This window comes from Mauremys reevesii, linkage group 22 (genome assembly GCF_016161935.1).
Source record: "Mauremys reevesii isolate NIE-2019 linkage group 22, ASM1616193v1, whole genome shotgun sequence".
Classification (NCBI taxonomy): Eukaryota; Metazoa; Chordata; order Testudines; family Geoemydidae; genus Mauremys; species Mauremys reevesii.
The window spans coordinates 16,942,143-16,964,849 of NC_052644.1; the positions used below are offsets into that span (position 1 = coordinate 16,942,143).

At 49.6% G+C, this 22,707-nt stretch overlaps 1 protein-coding gene across 1 annotated transcript in view; it reads left to right on the top strand.

The window, feature by feature from the left end:
• Window positions 1-21,979, top strand: part of LOC120388759 (butyrophilin-like protein 9) — a 35,353-nt gene extending 13,374 nt beyond the window's left edge. Inside the window, exons 4-10 of the mRNA XM_039510830.1 lie at window positions 5,130-5,231; window positions 5,459-5,515; window positions 6,652-6,678; window positions 17,217-17,243; window positions 20,085-20,105; window positions 20,258-20,284; window positions 20,948-21,979. Coding sequence (XP_039366764.1) covers window positions 5,130-5,231; window positions 5,459-5,515; window positions 6,652-6,678; window positions 17,217-17,243; window positions 20,085-20,105; window positions 20,258-20,284; window positions 20,948-21,717 — 1,031 coding nt within the window. The 3' untranslated portion in view covers window positions 21,718-21,979. The remainder of the gene's footprint in view (window positions 1-5,129; window positions 5,232-5,458; window positions 5,516-6,651; window positions 6,679-17,216; window positions 17,244-20,084; window positions 20,106-20,257; window positions 20,285-20,947) is intronic.
• Window positions 21,980-22,707: the final 728 nt, after the last annotated feature.

Genomic DNA, 22,707 nt, shown 5'->3' on the forward strand with positions numbered 1-22,707 from the left:
CCGTCGGGAGCCAGGCCGCCTCACTACACGGCCCCAATCAGTCTCCGGGTTCTGAAGGTTTTTGGGGTTCTGCCCCTCAAGCAGGGGCGGAACAGAAGGCACACAGTTACTGCAATGAGTCCCAGCCCTCAGTCAGGGCGGGACAGCAGACACTAGGTCTAGGCTCCGGTCCTGGCAGCTGGAGCTGAGCAGTTACAAAGTCAGTAAGCCCCAAGCCCTAGCTCAGGGCGGGGCAGCACCCAAGAATCCAGGGAGCTCAGATCCCCCTGCAAGCTGAGTAGTAACACAAAGTTAACAAGCTAAGCCCTGGCCCTTAATCAGGACGGGGCACCAAACACAGCCGTTCTAGGCTCAGCTCCTTACAGCAGGAGCTGAGCAACAATAATAGTTCAGGGCTCAGGTCCTTGCATCAGGAGCTGAGCAACAATAGTTAGTAAGCCCCAGCCCTAGGTGAGGGTGGGGCAACAAACAATAGTCCCAGGGGCTCAGGTCCTTGTCTCAGGAGCTGAGCTATGGCAATAGTTCCGGAAGCCCGGGCCCTTAGTCAGGGCGGGGCAGCAACACAGCAGTTCTAGGCTCAGGTCCTTACATCAGGGGCTGAGCAGCAATGAGAGTTCAGGGCTCAGGTCCTTGCATCAGGAGCTGAGTAGCAATAACAGTTCAGGGCTCAGGTCCTTGCATCAGGAGCTGAGCAATAATAATAGTCAGTAAGCCCAAGCCCTAGGTCAGGGCGGGGCAGCAACCAATAGTTCAAGGAGCTCAGGTCCTCGGACAGGAGCTGAGCAACAGCAGGTGTGTGCAGGCTTCTAGGCCTGAGCGCTGGTGTGAGGGGGAGTCTGCCACCCGTGAGTGGGGTGGCAGGGGGGACACAGGCCCACCCACTCCACTGTGCCCCAGCCCGGGGCCCTAGCAGCGGCGTGGATCCGCTGCTGTGTCGGTGGGGTCCTGACCGAAACACACCGACATCGGCTCTTCCTCGGTCGTAGCCAGACTGGGGTCAGCTACCCCCGGGCTACTTCCCACCTCCCCCTCCATGGGTACCTGCTCCTCGCTGGGCTCTGCGGCGGGGTCCCACACCATGGGCTCCTCGGCGTGCTGAGGGCTCTCTAGGTCGGGCTGCTCCTCCGGACTCGGGTCATGGGAACGCTCGGGCAGCTCCTCGGGGTACCGGGCTCGGGGCAGGCTCGGCCAGTCCACCTCGGGGTACCTGGCTCGAGGGAGGCTCGGTCCGTCCGCGTCTGGGTACCTGGCTCGAAGGAGGCTCGGTCCGTCCGTGTCTGGGTACCTGGCTCGAGGGAGGCTCGGTCCGTCCGTGTCCGGGTACCTGGCTCGAGGGAGGCTCGGTCCGGCAGGAGCCTGAACAGGAGCGTCCGTCCTCTCCGGCCACTGGGCTCCAACTGAGTGTCGAGGCCGGGCTTTTATACTTCCTGTTCCGCCCCTTGACTTCCGGGGGGCGGGAACAGGCGGTGGTGGCTCCTCCCACTGAGGTGGCTGTTCCGGTTCCTCCCTCTCAGGGGCCGTCGGGAGCCAGGCCGCCTCACTACAGTGATGTAATTAGTGCAGATCATGTCTCAGACTCTGTAAGGGGTTTGACTTACTCCTGTATTGAACTCTGATAAAAAAAATTAGTACTATACAACAACAATGTAGCCCACATTATATGGATTAAAAATTATCGAACTGATAGAAATCAAAGTAATTGTAAAGTGAAACCTCCTCAAAGGGGATGTTTCTAGTGGTGTCCTCCAGTGATCTGTTCTTAGACAATGTTATTCAAGAGCTTTATCAAAGAGCTGAAAAGAAATGTAAAATGTGCAGATGACCCCAAAATTGGAGACGTAAATATTGATACAAGTACTGGTTTGCTTGATAAGGTGGGTTCACACTAACAACATGCCGTCATGGATACACAGGGCTAGTGCAGTGGCCCCAGCCAAAATTCCCACTTTGTTACACATGCACTTCAATGCAGGGCCACCCAGAGGGGGGGCAAGTGAGTCAATTTGCACTGGACTCATTAGGGGCCCCCATGACAATGGCTGAGGCTCCCGCCCCGGCCCCTTACCCCCACCTCCGCCCCTCTTCTAGAGCCTTAGCGCATCAAGCAGCGTCCCCAGGCAGCGCTGCAGCGTGGCTCCGGCGGGGCCCCTGAGCTCTGCCCCGCTCAGAGCCGTGAGGTAAGGGGTGGGGCTCCGAGTTCCAGCGGGGCATGAGCTTCCTCCACTGGGCCTGGAGCTGCAGCCCCGCCCCTTCACGACGCGGCTCTGAGCGGGCGGCGCTCCGGGGCCCTGCCGGCGCCACGCTGCAGCTGTTCAGCGACGCGCTGAGGGTCCGGGTGAGGAGGGAGATGGGGCTAAGAGGCTGAGGCCGGGGAGGTTGGCTAAGGAGCAGGGAGGGGGCAGAGGTTGGGGGGGATGGTCAGGAGACAGAGAACAGGGGAGTTGGATTGTGGGCATTCCGGGGGTCTGTCAGGACTCAGTGTGGGGTTGGATAGGAGTTGGGGCAGTCAGGGGACAGGGGTGGGGTCCTGTGGTGGTGGTTGGGGGGGTCTTTGCGGGATAGTGAGGGGACAAGGAGCAGGATGGGTCAGGAATTCTGAGGGGGGTGTGCAGTCGGGGGCAGGAAGTGGGTGGGGGTTGGGTAGGGTGCAGAGCCAGGCTGTTTGGGAGGCACAGCCTTCCCTACCCTAAAGCTCATTCAGCAGTTTGAGGCTTGCAGAAGAGCCAAGCTGTTAGCTTTTCCATTAGGGCTACCATCCCTTTCACCTCTCAAATGCTAAATTATAGTCTGTATTTAATTTCAGTTCCATAGGGAGATTCATGTCAGGGAGGGTAGCTTCATTATAATTAGCCACGGGGGGAGGGATCACATGAGAAGAGCAATATCCTTCCCAACCCTACCAAGGGAGACCCCCCGCCCGTGCATTCCCTGAGGCTTCAGAGGGGTTAATTCAGTGGTTCTCAAACTTTTGTCCTGGTGACCCTTTCACATAGCAAACCTCTGAGTGCGACCCCCCCCCCCAAATTTATAAATTAAAAACACTTTTTTCTATATTTAACACTATTATAAATGCTGGAGGCAAAGCGGGGTTTGAGGTGTAGGCTGACACTAGGAAACAGATAAATGCATGGAGGTGAAGTCCATCAATGGCTATTAGCCAGGATGGGTAAGGAATGGTGTCCCTAGCCTCTGTTTGTCAGAGGGTGGAGATGGATGGCAGGGGAGAGATCACTTGATCATTATCTGTTAGGTTCACTCCCTATGGGGCACTTGGCATTGGCCATTGTCAATAGACAGGATACTGGGCTGAATGGCCTTTGTTTTGACCCAGTATGGCTGTTCTTATGTTCTAACCTAAATGACCCCAAAGTTATGGAAACAAGGAAGCCAGCAGAGTATCAGAAACCTGGAAAAGCCTCTGCGTGGATGGGCTCAGGCGTTTGGTTACAAGCTGAGGTGGTTCAAAAGTTTTGGATTTTTTTTTAAGCAGAATCTTTTTATTGTTTCTTTAAACAATCAAACACAGCAAGCAGCAAATATTTGGCCACACACTTCTGAAACCTCAAACCATGTTCAGGTTTTGGCAGACTAATTTCAGCTTTTCAATTAAAAAAAACCACAACAAACTTTGAAGGAAAGCAGACATTGTCCGTGATTTTTTCTGCTTTTAAAAAACCCCTAGTTTTCGATCCAGAAAAAGTTTTGATGGAAAATATTTGTCCAACCCTTTTAATGAGCTTTAGTGCCTTTTAGTACTAGCTGATGCTAAGACCCAGTGATACCTTATAAAGAAGTTTTCTCAAAACTGGGTTTGTGCTGAGATGTGGAAGGTTTATTTTTCCCAGGGGCGCCTGTGGGGGGGAGCAAGTGGGGCAATTTGCCCTGGGCCCCGCAGGGGCCCCCACAAGAATATAGTATTGCAATTTTTTTATGGAAGGGGCCCCCACAATTTCTTTGCCCCAGGCCCCCTGAATCCTCCGGGTGGCCCTGCTTCAATGTGGCCAAATAATGTAGGTCACACTTGCAGGATGGTAGACTGTAATCTGCAATGGAGAGACTCTGAAAAGGACTTGAATGTAAGCTCCCAGAGTGATGCTGGAGCTAAGACAATGATTGCAACCTTTGAATGTATAAATGAGAATATCTAGTAGGAGAAAGGAAGTGATGTTACCTCTGTATATGGTATTAGCCAGACCACAACTGGCTACTGTGTCCAGTTCTGGTGTCCACACCTTCAAACGGGATGTTGACAAATTGGAAAGCATACAGAAAACAGCTACAGGAATAATTAAAGATCTGGAAACCTGCCTGACAGTGAGAAACGTAGGAGCTCAAGTTATAGAGCTTAACCAAGGGAAGGTTAAAAGATGACTGGATCACAGTCTGTAAGTACCTACACAGGGAAGAGATTTCTGACAGTTGATAGGTCTCTAATCTAGCTGACAAAGGCAGAACAAGATCTGATGGCTGGAAGTTGAAGCTAGACAAATTTAGATTAGAAATAAGGTACAGATTTTAACAGTGAGGGGAATTAACAATTGGACAACTGCCCTGGGGTCATGGTAGATTCTCCATCACTTGAAATCTTTCAACACAAACTGGACGTCCCTCTCTATAAGATCTGGTCTGGCTGGAACCGAAGTTCTGGGCTGGATACAGGGATCACTGGGAGAGGGTCTCTGGCATGGGTTATACAGGAGGTCAGACTAAATGGTCATAATGGCCCCTTAACATCTATGAATCCATGAACTAATAACACGCTGTTTTTTGCTGAACTTATCTGGACTGGATGCGGTGACTGAGAACTGGGAGCTGTGTGACAGTGACCATCCGAACAGCCAGCTGGTGCAGGCAGGGCTGGACAGGCTGGGCACAGTGCCACTGACTGTTGGCTTGTTTTGGGCAGGGCAGAGTCCTGGTTTTTGTAACGTATGCAGTGCTGGATTCTCTGGCTTCAATGGCTCCCACTTGTGGCTGTGATTTGGGCATGGAGTGGATGTTCCCTTCTTTCCCATTAACTTCTGGGGTTCCCTGAGCCAGGACTCAGCTGTCAAACCAAGTGGCAAACCCCATTCTCCTGCTCCAGGATGGGACCGTGCTCCTCACACACTTCACTTTCTATTTGCCAGGTGATGCCTTCCCCCGTGTTTCTGCCTGGCTGGCTGCATTCTGGATATTGTTCGCTGTGGTTCCCATTGCTGCTGGAGCTTATGCATATCGTGAATACTCAGGTAATGGGAATGTGTTATTTGCATGTTTAGAGCCTGGCCCTAGGAGGCACTGGGTTGGGGTATGGGAGAGTCTTATTGTTAAAATAGTTTAACCTTGTTTTGGTTTTAGGAAGTAAATGAAACTAACAAACACACTGGGGTCCATGGCCCCACCTATATTAGTGTATTGCTCAGTGTTTCCCCTTCCTTCCCTGTCTCACTGCAATGTCTGATTCTCTGTCTTACAGCAAAGCGAAAGGCCTCTCAGAAGAAACGCTCTGAAGAGGAAGCTGTGTTCATTCATAGTAGGTCTCCTGCTCTGTCTTTTGTTTTGTCTGAGATGGGTGAGCTCTGTGACTGGTTGATATTGTCTGTCGTCTCAATGCAATGAAAGGGATGGGGCCAAGAGGTCTCTGTTTAGTGATTCCTCACCTCCCCCACATTCTCACACACCTTGATGGTAACAGCTTGGCAAATTTTGCAGTGGAAACCCAAAGGTCAGTACTTGTGAGATTCCCTTCATGTTGGTGCGGCAAGGGGAGAGCGTGGATACAACATGTCAGAACAGTGACTGGGGTTCTCACGACAAGGACATCCCAGAAGAGCCCTGAAGATCCTCCTTTTTTCATCTCCTTTGCCCTCTGTAGAGTGACCAGATGTCCCAATTTTATAGGGACAGTTCTGATATTTGGGGCTTTGTCTTATATAGGATCCTATTACCCCCACCTCATCCCGCTTTTTCACACTTGCTGTCTGGTCACTCTAGCCCTCTGCCATGCCCCTTTGTGGCCACCATTCCTCCAGCTGGGGAGGGCTGGACAGGACTCCCCTAGCAATCAGTGCTGTTCTGTAACTAGCCAGAGGGGTCGCTGTGGAGTAACTGACCCCACCCCATGGTTCTACCAGCCCAAGGCCTGCTCTACACATAGCCCTGACACAGGTTAGCTCAAGGAGTGTTTTCAAACTTAATTAGGTAAACTGGTGCAAGTGTGTGAGTAGACAAGGGCTAAGGAGTGAGAGACCCCCCAGCTCTCCTGCCTATCAAACTGACCAGCAGCCCAGCTCCTATCAAACTTCCCAGCTCCTGCACTGGGTTTGGGAGTGCAGCTTTGGAGATATCCATAACTAACCCCAAGTTGTTAGGGAGTGTGCAGAATCACTCACTGCACGTCTAGGGGTTGCCAACAGTCCCTTATTATAAGGGACATACCCTATTTCTTCCCCTCTGTACAACAAGATTAGGAGTTGCTTAGTGCTGTAAAAAGCAGCAAGAAATACCCCTTGCAAACGTAGGTAAGTGCTGCTTAATTTATTATTATTATTATTAATGATGACAATAGCAATATAGGAGGAGGGATGGGGCAAGAGTGCTAAGAAACAAACCCTTATTTTTGAAATACAGTATCACAACCCTGTGTCTCTTTTCTCTTCCCCATTTCAGAGACTGAGATGATAACCTTGGAAACAGGTACTTGGGTAAACCACTAGTAAATGTGTATCTGTTCTTTCACGCTATAATGAGACAGAAAAATCACCACATGTGCTGTATGGACTTCAGTCACCTTCATGATCATCCACGTCCCCTAACAGCTGCAGGCTTGACTGAAAGCAACTTAAGTCTTCCTGTCTTTAACACTCAGATGCCCAACTCCCAATGGGGTCCGAACCCTAAATAAATCAGTTTTACCCTGTATAAAATGTATATAGGGTAAACTCATAAATTATTCACCTTCTATAACACTGATAAAGAGATATGCACAGCTGTTTGCCCCCTCAGGTATTAACACATACTCTGAGTTAATTAATAAGCAAAATGTGATTTTATTAAACACAGAAAGTAGGATTTAAGTGGTTCCAAGTAGTAACAGACAGAACAAAGTGAATTACCAAGCAAACTAAAATAAAACATGCAACTCTAAACATAATACAGTAATACAACTGAATACAGGTAAAATCTCACCGTTAGAGATGGTCTGTGATGGGATGTTAGATGGGTTGGGATCTGAGTTACTACAGAGAATTCTTTCCTTGGTTCTGGCTGGTGAGTCTTGCCCACATGCTCAGGGTTTAACTCATCGCCATATTTGGGGTCGGGAAGGAATTTTCCTCCAGGGCAGATTGGCAGAGGCCCTGGAGGTTTTTCGCCTTCCTCTGCAGCATGGGGCACGGGTCACTTGCTGGAGGATTCTCTGCAGCTTGAAGTCTTCAAACCACAATTTGGGGACTTCAATAACTGAGACATAGGCTAGGGGTTTGTTATAGAAGTGGATGGGTGAGATTCTGTGGCCTGCATGGTGCAGGAGGTCAGACTAGATGATCATAATGGTCCCTTCTGACCTTAAAGTCTATGAGATGTTTCAATAAGTTTCTTTTCTCAGACTGGACGCCTTCCTAGTCTGGGCACAGTCCTTTCCCCTGGTACAGCCCTGTTACAGCTACAGGTGGTAGCTAGGGGATTCCTCATGATGGCTCCCCCTTTGTTCTGTTCCAATCATTTATATATCTTTTGCATAAGGGTGGAATCCTTTGTCCCTCTGAGTTCTCACCCCTCCCTCTCAATGGAAAGATACCAGGTTAAGGATGGATTCTAGTTCAGGTGAGGTGATCACATGTCACCGTAAGACCCCAAACCTTCATTCCTCCCAGCCTGACTCACAGGAAGGCCTGCAAGCAAACAGAGCCATCTGCAGTCAACTGTCCTGGTTAATGGGAGTCATCCAGATTCCAAATCACCTTTAATGGCCCACACTTTGCATAATTACAATAGACCCTCAGAGTTATATTTCATATTTCTAGTTTCAGATACAAGAGTGATACATTTATACAAATAGGATGACCACACTCAGTAGATTATAAGCTTTATAATGATTCCTTACAACAGACTTTTTGCTTGAAGCATATTCCAGTTACATTATATTCACTCATTAGCATATTTTTATAAAATCATATAAACTGAAATGTCACACCCACCATCACATTTTCCCCATAACAGCCTGGAGAGGACCTGACCCCATGTATCTAAGGGTGGACAATAAATCCAGTGCCACACGGCCCCCTGGAGCCCTTACCCAGCTAAACACTTGCCAGCCACTGACCCGAGAGTTACACACTTTTGCAAATCAGCACCACAAAGGGATTGGGCACGGCCCAGAAATAGGAGGTCTGAGCCTGGGTGACAGACTACAGCAGTGCAGGCCTCTGTCTACGTGATTCATGTTCTGGTGTGATGCTCCTTCCACTCATTCCCTGCAATGGCAGCGTCTGGGGTACTGCCCCAGGTGTATTTTTTGGGCTCTGTTTAGGGGCTGATCTGGGACCTTGGCTCTTGTTCATTACAAACAATTTTGTCTGACATGTCCTGTCATTTCTGAGACCTGTGAGTAACCTTCCCAGCTCGGGTAGCCAGATACATACTAGCTTTACTTCAGCTAGCGTGCTAACACTAGGGTGACCAGATGTCCCAATTTTATAGGGACAGTCCCAATATTTGGGGCTTTTTCTTATATAGGCTCCAATTACCCCCCACCATCTGTCCTTATTTTTCACACTTGCTGTCTGGACACTCTAGCTAACAGTAGCAGTGTGGGTGGCGTACCAGAGGCAGGAACTCAGGGCAGATACATGCCCATGTACATACCCAGAGGGTCTACGTGGGTTTGTACTTGAGAAACAGCTACTGTAAGCCACTGCACATGCTACCCACAGCTATCCTGCTGCTATTAGGTTTCAGAGTGGTAGCTGTGTTAGTCTGTATCAGCAAAAATGATGAGGAGACCTTGTGGCACTTTAGAGACTAACAAATTTATTTGGGCATAAGCTTTCGTGGGATATAATCCACTTCATCAGATGCATGGAGTGGAAAATACAGTAGCAGGTATAAATACACATCACATGAAAAGGCAGTTGCCTTACCAAGTGGGAGGTCAGTCTAATGAGACAATTCAATTAACAGTAGGATACCAAGGAAGGGAAAAATCACTTTTGTAGTGGTAATGAGAGTGACCCATTTCAAACAATTGACGAGAAAGAATGAGTAACAGTAGGGGGGAAATTAGGTTTTGTAATGACCCAACCACTCCCAGTCTTTATTCAGGCCTAATTTGATGGTGTCCAGTTTGCAAATTAATTCCAGTTCTGCAGTTTCACATTGGAGTCTGTTTTTAAAGTTTTTTTTGTTGAAGAATTGCCACTTTTATGTCTGTTATTGAGTGACCAGAGAGACTGAAGTGTTCTCCTACTGGTTTTTGAATGTTATAATTCCTGATGTCAGATTTGTGTCCATTTATTCTTTTGTGCAGAAACTGTCCAATTTGGCCAATGTACATGGCAGAGAGGCATTGCTGGCACATGATGGCATGTATCAGATTGGTAGATGTGCAAGTGATAATGTGGCTGATGTGGTTAGGTCCTATGATGGTGTCATAGGTCTCACTCCAGCCAACCTAGCTGAAGATTCCTTCCAACCCTGAAAACTGCTTCAAAACTCCCTTTGGTAGAAAAGCCTTGCCTCTGTATGGCTCTCAGGTTCGTCACCGCTGCCACCATGTCATAGGTCTCACCCCCACTTAGAGCTGTTGGGTTCCAAGATGGGGACCTGCATGGACTCCCCTAAACTAAAATCCTAGTTTAGATCTGGTAAAAGCTGCCACCACCCAATAATGTACGTGTATTGGGACACAGTCCTTCCCCAAAATCCTTGGGGATCCCAAGAGCCCCAAATCCATGGAGTTCTTACACCTAGGAGAAGTAAACCATTCTCCCCTTCTTCCTCCCCCCTCCCTTCTCCTAGGAGAGATACTGGGATTCAACTACAGAGGGATGCCGTCCTCCTCCCTCCTCCCCTTTCCCTGAGAATTCACCCAAGGAAAGATCAAACAAGTCCTTAACAGAAAAGATTTATTAAAGAATAAAAAGAAAGTAAACTGTCTCTGTAATACCAAGATGGAACAATACACAGGGTCTAAACTTATCAATCTCTGGAGAGAATCCCCCCTCCTTTCTTTCTCAGTAAAAGCAATAACAGTACAGAATTAAAGAAATTCTATAGCAAAACACACAATTGCAAATACAGAAATAACAATATAAAAATACTAGTTCCCTTTCTAATACTCACTATCTTGAATAGAAGAAATTATTGCAGAACTCTGAGGACTTGATTAAGATGTCTGGACTCCTTTAATTCCAATGAGCGAGTCACTCAAACAAAGGACACAGGAAAAAAAATTTCCCTCCACAGGGATTTTAAATTATCTTGTCCCTGATTGGTCCTCTGGTCAGGTGTTCACAGGTAGAAAAAAAAACCTTAACCCTGAACTAACTGTTTATGACAGATGGTGTCCCTTGAATAGATATGTGGATAGAGTTGGCACCTGGGTTTGTTGCAGGGTTTGGTTCTCAGGTTAGTGTTTTTGTTGTGTGGTGTGTAGTTGCTGGTGAGTATTTGTTTCAGGTTGTGGGGCTGTCTGTAAACGAGGACTAACCTGTCTCCCAAGGTATGTAAGAGTGAGAGATCATCTTTCAGGATAGGTTGATGTGCTGGAGAGGTTTTAGTTGGGAGCTGTAGGTAATGGCTAGTGGCATTCTGTTACTTTCTTTGTTGGGTCTGTCTTGTAGTAGGTGACTTCTGGGTACCCTTCTGGCTCTGTCAATCTGTTTCTTCACTTCACCAGGTGGGTATTGTATTTTTAAGAATGCTTGATACAGATCCTGTAGGTGTTTGTCTCTGTCTGAGGGGTTGGAGCAAATGTGGTTGTATCTTAGAGCTTGGCTGTAGACAATGGATCGTGTGATGTGGTCTGGACAAAAGCTGGAGGCATGTAGGTAAGTATAGAGGTCAGTAGGTTTCTGGTATAGGGTGGTGTTTATGTGACCATCGCTTATTAGCACTGTAGTGTCTAGGAAGTGGACCTCTTGTGTGGCCTGGTACAGACTGAGGTTTATGGTGGGGTGGAAATTGTTGAAATCCAGGTGGAATTCCTCAAGGGTCTCCTTCCCATGGGTCCAGATGATGAAGATGTCATCAATGTAGTGCAAGTAGACTAGGCCCACCACCCCCACAAACATGATACATGATACAGTTCTGCAGTGACCTAGTCCCAGACTAGGGACCGAATGGCTAGGCAACAGTTCTGCAGAAAAAGACCTAGGGGTTACAGTGGTTGAGAAGCTGGATATGAGTCGACAGTGTGTCCTTGTTGCCAAGAAGGCTAATGGCATTTTGGGCTGTATAAGTAGGTGCATTGCCAGCAGATTGAGAGATGTGATCATTCCACTCTATTCGACATTGGCGAGGCCTCATCTGGAGTACTGTGTCCAGCTTTGGGCCCCACACTACAAGAAGGATATGGAAAAATTGGAAGGAGTCCAGCGGAGGGCAACAAAAATGATTAGGGGCTGGAGCACATGGTTTATGAGGAGAGGCTGAGGGAACTGGGATTGTTTAGTCTGCAGAAGAGAAGAACGAGAGGGGATTTGATAACTACCTGAAAGAGGGTTCCAAGGAGGATGGATCTAGACTGTTCTCAGTGGTAGCAGATGACAGAACAAGGAGTAATGGTCTCAAGTTGCAATGGAGGAGGCTTAGGTTGGATATTAGGAAAAAAGTTTTTTTCACTAGGAGCATGGTGAAGCACTGGAATGGGTTACCTAGGGAGGTGGAGGAATCTCCTTCCTTAGAGGTTTTTAAGGTCAGGCTTGACAAAGCCCTGGCTGTGATGATTTAGTTGGGAATTGGTCCTGCTTTGAGCAGGGGGTTGGGCTAGATACCTCCTGAGGTCCCTTTCAACCCTGATATTCTATGATTCTGACCTAGAATCCTATTTTCAACATCTCTGACTCAAGGAATATTTCCAACACTCCACTGAACAGCACACTAACCCACAGAAAGCTTCCTACCAACACTACAAAAAGAAGGATTTTGCGTGGATGATTCCTGAAGATCGAAACAACATACTGGACTTCTACATAGAGGGCTTCCGCCAACGTGCATGGGCTGAAATTCTGGAAAAGCAGCATCACTTGCCCCATAACCTCAGCTTTGCAGAACACAATGCCATCCACAGCCTCAGAAACAACTCTAACATCATAATAAAAAAGGCTGACAAAGGAGGTGCTGTAGTCATCATGAATAGGTTGGAATACGAACGAGAGGCTGCTAGACAACTCTGGGTACGTCTACACTACGGGACTATTCTGAATTTGCATAAACCGGTTTTGTAAAACAGATTTTATAAAATCGAGTGCGCGCGGCCACACTAAACACATTAAATTGGTGGTGTGCGTCCATGGTCCGAGGCTAGCGTCGATTTCTTGAGCGTTGCACTGTGGGTACTATCCCGTAGCTATCCCATAGTTCCCACAGCCTCCCCCGCTCCTTGGCATTTCCGGGTTGAGATCCCAGTGCCTGATGGGGCAAAAATCATTGTCGCGGGTGGTTCTGGGTACAGCCTCACCCCTCCCTCCCTGAGCAGCAGACAACCGTTTTGCGCCTTTTTTGCTTGGTGAACTGTGCAGACGCCATAGCACAGCAAGCATGGACCCTGCTCAGCTCCATACCGCCATCGTGAATGTTTTAAACACCTCGCGCACTCTCATGCAGTCTATGGTGAACCAGGACCTTCAATCCGAGGCGAGGAGGAGGCAGATACGGCAGCGCGGCGATGACAGTGATGAGGACGTAGACACAGAATTCTCTCAAACCGCGGGCCCCTGCGCTTTGGAGATCCTGATGGTAATGGGGCAGATTCTATCCATTGAACGCCGATTTTGGGCCCGGGAAACAAGCACTGACTGGTGGGACCGCATTGTGTTGCAGGTGTGGGACGATTCCCAGTGGCTGCAAAACTTTCGCATGCGTAAGGGCACTTTCATGGAACTTTGTGACTTGCTTGCCCCTGCCCTGAAACGCCATAATACCAAGATGAGAGCAGCCCTCACAGTAGAGAAGCGAGTGGCGATAGCCCTGTGGAAGCTTGCAACGCCAGACAGCTACCGGTCAGTCGGGAATCAATTTGGAGTTGGAAAATCTACTGTGGGGGCTGCTGTGATGCAAGTAGCCAAAGCAATCACTAAGCTGCTGCTACGAAAGGTTGTGACTCTGGGAAACATGCAGGCCATAGTGGATGGCTTTGCTGCACTGGGATTCCCTAACTGTGGGGGGGTGATAGATGGAACTCATATCCCTATCTTGGCACCGCAGCGCCAGGGCACCCAGTACGTAAACCGGAAGGGGTACTTTTCAATGGTGCTGCAAGCACTGGTAGATCACAAGGGACGTTTCACAAACATCCACGTGGGATGGCCAGGGAGGGTTCATGACGCTCGCGTCTTCAGAAGCACTACTCTGTTTAAACGGCTGCAGCAAGGGAATTACTTCCCAGACCAGAAAATAACAGTTGGGGATGTTGAAATGCCTGTCGTTATCCTGGGGGACCCAGCCTACCCCTTGATGCCATGGCTCATGAAGCCATACACAGGCAGCCTGGACAGTGGTCAGGATCTGTTCAATTACAGGCTGAGCAAGTGCAGAATGGTGGTGGAATGTGCATTTGGCCGTTTAAAGGCGCGCTGGCGGACATTACTGACTCGCTCAGACCTCAGCCAAACCAATGTCCCCTATGTTATTACTGCTTGCTGTATTCTCCACAATCTCTGTGAGAGTAAGGGGGAGACCTTTATGGCGGGGTGGGAGGCTGAGGCAAATCACCTGGCCGCTGATTACGCGCAGCCAGACACCAGGGAGATTAGAAGAGCACACCAGGAAGCGGTGCGCATCAGAGAAGCTTTGAAAATGAGCTTCATCAATGGCCAGGGTACAGTCTGACTGCTGTGTTTGTTGATGAACACCCAACCCCCTTGATTGACTCAGTCCCTGTAAGCAACTCCCCCTCCCCCTTCGAGTACAGCTTACTTATGCAAATAAAGTCACTCTCATTTAAAAAGCATGAATTCTTTATTGATTCATTATAAAAAGAGGGAGAGAAGTAAGGGTGTGCTTTGGGAGGAGGATAGGAGGGATGGAGAAGTCCGTCCTGTCCTCACGTTCATCCCTCCTGTCCTCACGTTCACTGGCCTCTTTCCTGTAATTTGATACCACGTCCTTCCACTCATTCAGATGAGCTCTTTCATTGCGTGTAACTTCCATAATATCCGAGAACATCTCATCTCGCGTCTTCTTTTTCCTCCGCCTTATATGTGCTAGCCTTTGGGATGGAGGAGGGATGGTTGAAAAATTTGCAGCTGCATGAGGGAGATAAATATTTAGAAAGATACATGTTACAGAACAATGGTTATACTCTTTCACAGTGAACAGCACTATTCACCTAGCACATGTGATTTCCCTACAAGGTCGCATTTTTCATCTTAATAGTCAGTGCTTGCAGCTCTGGAGTTACAGATCTCACAGACACAGGTCCAGGCATCAGAATTCAGCTTGCATGCGGCCATGGTAAGCCACTGTCTTTCGGGTTCTGTAGTGATTTACCCCTCCCCCCCAATGCATGGCTAATACCACGCTAGCTCCCTGCTAATCAACAACCTTCCCCACCCACTGCGTGTCTGGTAGCTTGGGAAGATCGCGGTGACCAAACACAGAAAAGATCATCGGCATTTCACTCCTCCTCCCCGCCGCTACGTGCAGGAAAGTTTTTTTAAGCTGCTGCAGTCCACGAACCCAGTAGAAAAATGGCCACCCCCCTTACTTAAATTCCTGATTTTTAACCAGGTTATCCTGAACGATATCACTTTGCTGAGGATAACAGAACAAGATAAAGAGCGGATGCTTCTTGAATGCCAGCAGTCACCGGGACCATACGCTGCTATGCTTTGCCACGCAATGATACCTGATTACTTGCTACGTGCATGGCGTGGTAAAGTGTCCTACCATGGTGGGCGGAACAAGGCTGCCTTGCCCAGAAACCTTCTGCAAAGGCTTCTGGAGTACCTACAGGAGCGCTTCATTGAGATGTCCCTGGAGGATTTCCTCTCAATCCCCGGACATGTTAAGTAACTATACTGTCTGCGAATGCATCCCAAGTCCTCAGGGCAAATCAATCATAAAAAAGGCTTGCTTAAAAAACAATGTTTGCTATTTGCAAAGGTACACTCACCAGAGCTCCCTTCCATGGCGTCATTGTCTGGGATAGTGGCTTGTGAGGGCTGGGAGGACGGTAATTCCGTCAGGGTGATAAAAAGCTCCTGGCTGCTGGGGCTCACGGAGTGCTGTGTGCTCTCTGCTAGGTCTTCCTCCTCTTCTTCATCTTCATCTTCCCCGTCTGCATAATCCTCAGCCATGGCAGAGATTACAACCCCCACCTCGGAATCCACGATCAGGGGTGGGGTACTTGTGGCGCAGCCCCCTAAAATTGCATGCAGCTCAGCATAGAAGCGGCATGTTTTTCGACCTGCCCTGGACCTTCCGTTTGCTTCTTTGGTTTTCTGGTAGGCTTGTCTGAGCTCCTTAACTTTCACTCTGCACTGCACTGAGTCCCTGCTGTGGCCTTTATCCGTCATAGCCTTAGAAATTCTTTCAAATACTTTTTCATTTCGTCTTTTGGAACGCAGTTCTGTTAGCACTGAATCCTCTCCCCAGATAGCGATCAGATCCAGTACCTCCCGTGCAGTCCATGCTGGGGCTCTTTTACGATTCTCAGGAGACTGCATTGTTAACTGTGCTGATGAGCTGTGCGTGGTCACCTGTGCTGATGAGATCTCCACGCTGGGGAAGCAGGAAATGAATTTCAAAACTTCGCGGGGCTTTTCCTGTCTACCTGGCCAGTGCATCCGAGTTCAGAATGCTGTCCAGAGCGGTCACTGGTGCACTGTGGGATACCGCCCGGAGGCCAATACCATCGATCAGCGGCCACACTAACCCTAATCCGATATGGTAATACCGATACTAGCGTTACTCCTCTCGTTAGGGAGGAGTACAGAAACCAGTTTAAAGAGCCATTAAAATTGATATAAGGTGCCTCCTAGTGTGGACGGTTGTGGCGTTAAATCGGTTTTACGCTCCTAAAACCGATTTAAACGCCTAGTGTAGACCAGGCTCTGACACCACATTCTACATGCCATTCCCTCTGACCCCACTGAGGATTACCAAAAGAAACTACACCATCTGCTCAAGAAACTCCCTAAAGAAGCACAGCAACAAATCTACACTGACACACCCTTAGAGCCCCAACCAGGGGTATTCTACCTGCTACCCAAAATCCATAAACCTGGGAATCCTGGATGCCCCATCATCTGAGGCATTGACACCCTGAGAACAGGATTATCTGGCTGTGTAGACTCTCTCCTCAGGCTCTACACTCCCAGCTATCTTTGAGACACCACTGACTTCCTGAGGAAACTACAATCCTTTGGTGAACTTCCAGAAAACACCATCCTGGCCATTATGGATGTAGAAGCCCTCTGCACCAACATTCCACACGGAAATGGACTACAAGCCACCAGGAACAATATCCGTGATAATATCACAGCTAACCTGGTGGCTGAACTTTGTGACTTTGTCCCCACCCACAACTGTTTCATATTTGGGGACAATATATACCTTCAAGTCAGTGGCACTGCTATGGGTACCCGCATGGTCCCATAGTATGCCAACATTTTTATGGATGACTTAGAACAACACTTCCTTGGCTCTTGTCCCCTAATGCTCCATTCTACTTGTGCTAAATTGATTACATTAATGACCTCCCACTTGGTAAGGCAACTCCCACATTTTCATGTGCTGTGTATTTATACATGCATCTGATGAAGTGGGTTGTAGCCCACGAAAGCTTATGCCCAAATAAACTTGTTAGTCTCTAAGGTGCCATAAGGACTCATTGTTTCTGCTGCTATTAGTGCACTAGCTCGAGCAGAAATAACACTTGTTTGCCTACCCAAACTGGGAAGCTCACTTCCAGCTGCAGTGTAGACATACCGAGAGTTTGGAACAGCCCATGTCACTGTGCTCAGAATGACCCTTGCTGAACCCACAATGGTCTCCTTTTTTTCTCTTCTCAGAGTGCCGGAAGCTGCATGAGAAGATCGGTAAGTTCATCCACCTCACCATTAGAGCCCATGTGCAGAGGCTCCCAGCCACACATGGTGCTGAGCAGATACAGAAGCACCAGCACCACAGGGCAGGGCTGAGTGAACAGTTTGGGCCGAAATCAGAGTCAAACTCACTCTAGACCTATGGCAGCACTGTGAGCTCTCTGCAGCAGACACCGGGTCACCTGCTCTCATGTCTGGATAGACAGACAGGTGTCACCTGGCCTTTGGCAATCCAATGAGGATCACATTGCTCTGATGCAGGAGAAGGGGGCCAGCTGCTTTTTGTAAATGTCTGCTGCAGTGCAGGCTCTTCTGGGCCATTTCCCTGAATGTGCAGAAGAGCAGAGACCAGATTCAGGCTCATGTTTCCGTGGGTAACCCTTTTTCCAGGTGGAGCCAGCAGCAACCAGGGCTGGGTTCAATATCTAGGGCTTCCTTTTCAACAGTACAACACAGAACCAGCTTGGGCCCCCACCCAGTAACCTGGGAAAATTACACACCGCCCCTGAGAGGCAAAACTTCTCCTCTCACAAGCACAGAGTCTGAGTGTAGAAAATAAACTTTTAATGAAAGGAGAGAAGTCACCTGATATTAATTAGGGAAAATGCCACAAGCAGGATTCATGACTATAAAACTATGAGCAGGACACCCACCCCAGAAAGCATACGGCAGTGCCTTCCACCTTGTGTTCTACAACCAAAAGTTCCTTTACTGTACCACCCTCTGCTCACTCACCACGCCCCACTCACACTGGTTGTTCTTGAGGACCCAGAGTTCAGAGGTGCATTTATGTGAGTGCACCTCCCACCTAGAGAAGAAGGCACCTTGCTTGATCTACCATTGGAGCATTCACTGGGAGGGATAGCTCAGTGGTTTGAGCAGTGGCCTGCTAAACCCAGTGTTGTTAATTCAGTTCTTGAGGAGGCCATTTAGGGATGTGGGGCAAAAATCTATCATGGAATTGGTCCTGCTTTGAGCAGGGAGTGGACTAGATGACCGCCTGAGGTTCCTTCCAACCCTGATATTCTATGATTTGCTCTGGCTGGCTGCCCTACCATTCACCTGCTCCACTTGCCAGCCATTTGCTGGTAACCTTCTGCTATCCCCCTCCTGTGACCTCAGCAGGTCAGTCTGTTGAGGTTCCATCCAGCTCTTAGTGATTTTCAACTCTTAGTAGGGGAACCTGAAGCAGGCTGGTAGAAAATGCTGCCCCACCCCAGGTGATTTCAGGTCTATTAGCACTTAAAATAACAAAAGACTCCTAATGGAGCCTATTTAGCTCTTTCTTTGAACAGTGGGGAGGAACAGATTAAACCAGCCCCAGGAACATGTAGGCAAAGCCTACACCTTCTCACTAAGACACCTGTCCCCACCCCTCTTATTTTCACAGGGGTGTAGCATTTGGGCCCCTGGCATAGTGAATTTATTTCAGCTGAGGGTGACCTCTCAGGACAGACTCAGCACATAGATGCCAACTTCCCCTCTTCCTTGTGGGTGCTCAACCCTCTTCTGCCCCCAGCCCTGCCCCCACTCCACCCCTTCCATGAGGCACGGTCCTTTTCCCCAGCTCTTCCCACCCCTGTCACGCCCTCATTCCAACCCTTTTCCCAAAGTCCTTGCCTGAACTCCACCCTCTCCCTGCCCCTATTCCAACTCCTTCCCCAAATCCCCACCCCAGCCCCACCTCCTCCCCTGAGTGTGCCTCATTCCCGCTCCACCCCCCTCCCAGAGTGTGCTAACGCTGCCAAACAGCTGTTTGGCAGCAGCCAGGCAGGAAGTGCTAGGAGTTAGGCAGAGGAGCGGGGCTGCGTTGCACTCAGGATAGGAGGAGGTGGGGCGGGGGGTGAGGGGAGTTTGGATGCCAGTGGGTGCAGAGCACCCACTAATTTTTTTCCATTGGTGCTCCAGCCCCGGAGCACACATGGAGTCCGCACCTATGACGCAGCACAGTTCTGCTCCTCTTTACTCATACAATAAAGACAACACTATTGATAACAACATTTCACTACCCCTGCATTCAGTGGTAAAGTGATTTGTAACTGAACACCAGCCAAAGTTGATCACTTTGAGCAACGCAGCTCTATCTGCTGGATATCTTGGCAGAGTAGGTGTGTTCATGTAAGTACAGTTTGCTCCTGAAGTCTCTCTCCCTCCCCTTTAGCTGTCAGGGGAGAGTTCATTCAGACCCTGCCTACACATGCTTTGTTGACAAGCCAGATGCCAGATCTGAGCTCCAGTCCTCTTCAGATCCAGCTATCCCCTGGTTATACCTGGAGTGTGTAGCTTTGATGCTCCAAAGGGCTCTTAGTAATTCTCTTTAGATGGAAGAGATGAGGACGTCAGAGCTGTATCAGGACCTGGACCTAAGTCTTCCATCAAGATTTAGATGCTTGGCAAATCCCACCCAGGATTTGTATCCTACCAGTGTCCCTTTAAAAACCCCAATCCTCTGGGGGCCACCAGGGCAAACAGCAGCTTTACACAAGCCTGAATTCTGCTCTGGATGACCCCTGTGTAAATCCAGATTTGTTCCAGTAATGTACATGGAGTTATTGTGGATTAGAGCAGCATCACTGAGAGCACCATCTGTTCCAGTTCCAGATACTAAGAGGCAATATAGAGACATCCCTGAGAGTTGGTCATTGCTACTATCAGAGATCTCCTGTTTCTGGGGTGAAAAGGCCTGTCTCTCGCTTCACACAATTAGGACATTTTTCCTTCGGTTGTGAAGACACATGAACCGTGTTTAAAGTGATCGCATGGTCACAAAGCAACCCCCAGAACTGAACCCTCTGCCTAAATGACAGGGAATAACGCCATCTCTTTCCATTTCAGACAGGGTGGTCAGAGAGCAAGGTAAGAGGATGTGTTTTCATGTCCCATTTCACATCACTCGGGGTTCCTTTCTATTTGCCAGTGACCGCTCTCCCAGAACAGCACCTTCTGTGGGAGCAAGTTCCCTACATTTGCCATGCCCCTCTGACCAGTTTGTTCCTCTTCCCTTGCAGATTTCAGGAGGGCTCGGAGCTACATGGGTGAGTGGAGCTGTGAGGGGCTGAGCAGCCACCGCACTGGGGTTAGTGGTATCAGCATTACATAGCTGAGTTGTCAAAGGTGTGGGGTCCCTATGGGGCAGGGAGTGCGCTGGCTGCAGAGCTGTGGGGCTGGATGTTGTGAATGGCCCTGAACACACTTCCCTGAGTTATAAGTCTCACCCCCAGTCAGCTTCCTCGCAATCCCCCTGTCAATTAGTCCTTACATCTCCACCATCTCCCATTGGCCCTTCATTGATGATCCATCCCTATCCCATCAGCTCCCTTGACAGCTCCACTCAGATCTTCCCCCGCAGCCTGCAGAGTTTTCACCCCCTGGGCACCCTCCATGGGCCCCCGGCAGCACTAACGTCTCTCAGTGACAGATTCCCTGCAGGGGGCAGTCATAAGAGTCAAGGAGCCCAATCTCCCATTCCAACTCCCCCCACCTCCTCAGCAGCTCAGGGGCCAGGCCCAGCCACAGCCCTGCAGCTCCCCAGAGCCCATGGCCAGATCCAGACTAGCATAGCCTGTCCCACTAGTCACCCCAACCCATAACACTCTGTCCTTTGCTCCAGCTGTCCTGGCTGGAATCTCTCTCCTGTGGAATCGTGGGGTCCTCAACTGATACATGGTTAATGAGGTTATTCTGGTTTCTCTCCCCAGTTCCTGTCACCCTGGATCAGAAATGCAAACACCCCAAACTCACCTTGTCTGCAGATGGCAGAACAGTCTGGCACAACCCGCCTTCCCAATGGCTGGCTGCCCCATCTGGGCTCCGGATCGCCGTGGGGAAGGAGGGATTTTTGGCCAGGGAGGGTCATGATAAGGAGGCAGGGGCTTGCCGGGTGTACTGGGAGGTGGAGGTGGGAGACAGCCCAGACTGGGTGCTGGGGGTGCTGAGTAGGACTGTGAGGCAGAAAGTGACACTTCAGAGGCTGGAAAGCTTCCTTGACTGGGGGTTCTGGGTTCTAAGGAGATCTGAGGGGCAGTATCACCCAAGGGAGGCCAACACTGTGATCCAGAGCTGGAGTGTGAAGCCGACAGTGGTTGGGGTGTATCTGGATCTAGAAGGGGGGAGTCTCTCGTTTTATAGTGTCAATTCAATGGCCCTTATCCTGGAGATTCCTGTTAAAGTTTCTGAGGAATTGTTCCCATTCCTCAGCCCTGGTTATGCTGAGGGGAGGGACCAGGAGAAACCCCTCAGCATCTGCCCCCCCAGCGACTGGGATTTCCCCCAGAAATTAGGAGTTAGTGGGTCTGTTATTCAGGGAGATCCCACAGCCCCTGCACAGCCCCCTGCCCCCAAGAAAGGGGAAGGGACAGAAAATGACACAGGGCCACCCACAACTGGAGAAACAGCCCCAGCCGCTGCATATTGCCCTGCCCCTGGAAACGAGCAAGTGAATGAAAACAGCACTGGGGCATCTGTGTGAGAAAATTTGCAAAAGCTCCTGCCCACCAACCTGCTCCTGAAGCGGAAGCAGGGGGATAAACCAGAGCAGGAGCATCCACAGCTGGAAACATCCCCCAAAGAGAAGGCGGAAAAGAAAACCCCAACCCCCCCGGTCTGAATCCCACACCCCCAGAAAACCTGCTGTGGGGCAAAGGGAATCATGCAGAGAAAAACACTCAGAATTTGACTCCAGAGTGGTCTCTGGACCTGATTGTTCTGGGGATACAAGGCCAGGAAATACACCAGGGCAGTGGGCCCGCCAGATGAAGGACCGTGGCATCGGTGGAGCACCTGCAGAAATGTCGCTGAATTTCTGCAGCATTTCAGCGGCGACGTCTCTCGATGATGTCACTTGTCGGTGGCAAGCAGCGTCATCGAGAGGCGCCACCACCAAAATGCCGCTGAAATTCGGCAGCATTTTGGCGGATGCTCCACCGGGGGCCAGGACGCGGGCACATTTAGCACCGGGGAATCAGACCCAAACACTGATACCTGAGAAAAAACCTCGCCCCACAGGTAAAGTGGGGAAATGGTGACATGTCAGAAATTTCTGAACTTCAAGGAGAACCCCAGCAATTCACGATAATGCTTTAAACCAACCCCTTGTGAAATTGGAACATACTAATTGGATGGAACTGTGTAAACACGACTATTAAATGTAGGAAATTCAATACACACCGGTCAGGGGATGCAGAGGGGAAGGGTCTCGCAGTAACACTGACTCACTCCCATTGCGGAGACACACACGCTGCTCCTGCCAGCCTCAGACCGTGCGAGTGGGTGACAAGATTGGGCCCTCAGTGCAGGGGTTAAAGTAACACACAGGACTTACCAGTAAGGGGGCCAGCTCTGACCCCTGGAAGGGGCAGGGCCTTGGGCAGAAGGGGGAGGGCCTCAGGGCCCCCAACCGGCCCATCCACGCTGCCTGGCCAGTGCTGCCTGGGGCTCCAGCAGAGGTTTAAAGCTGCAG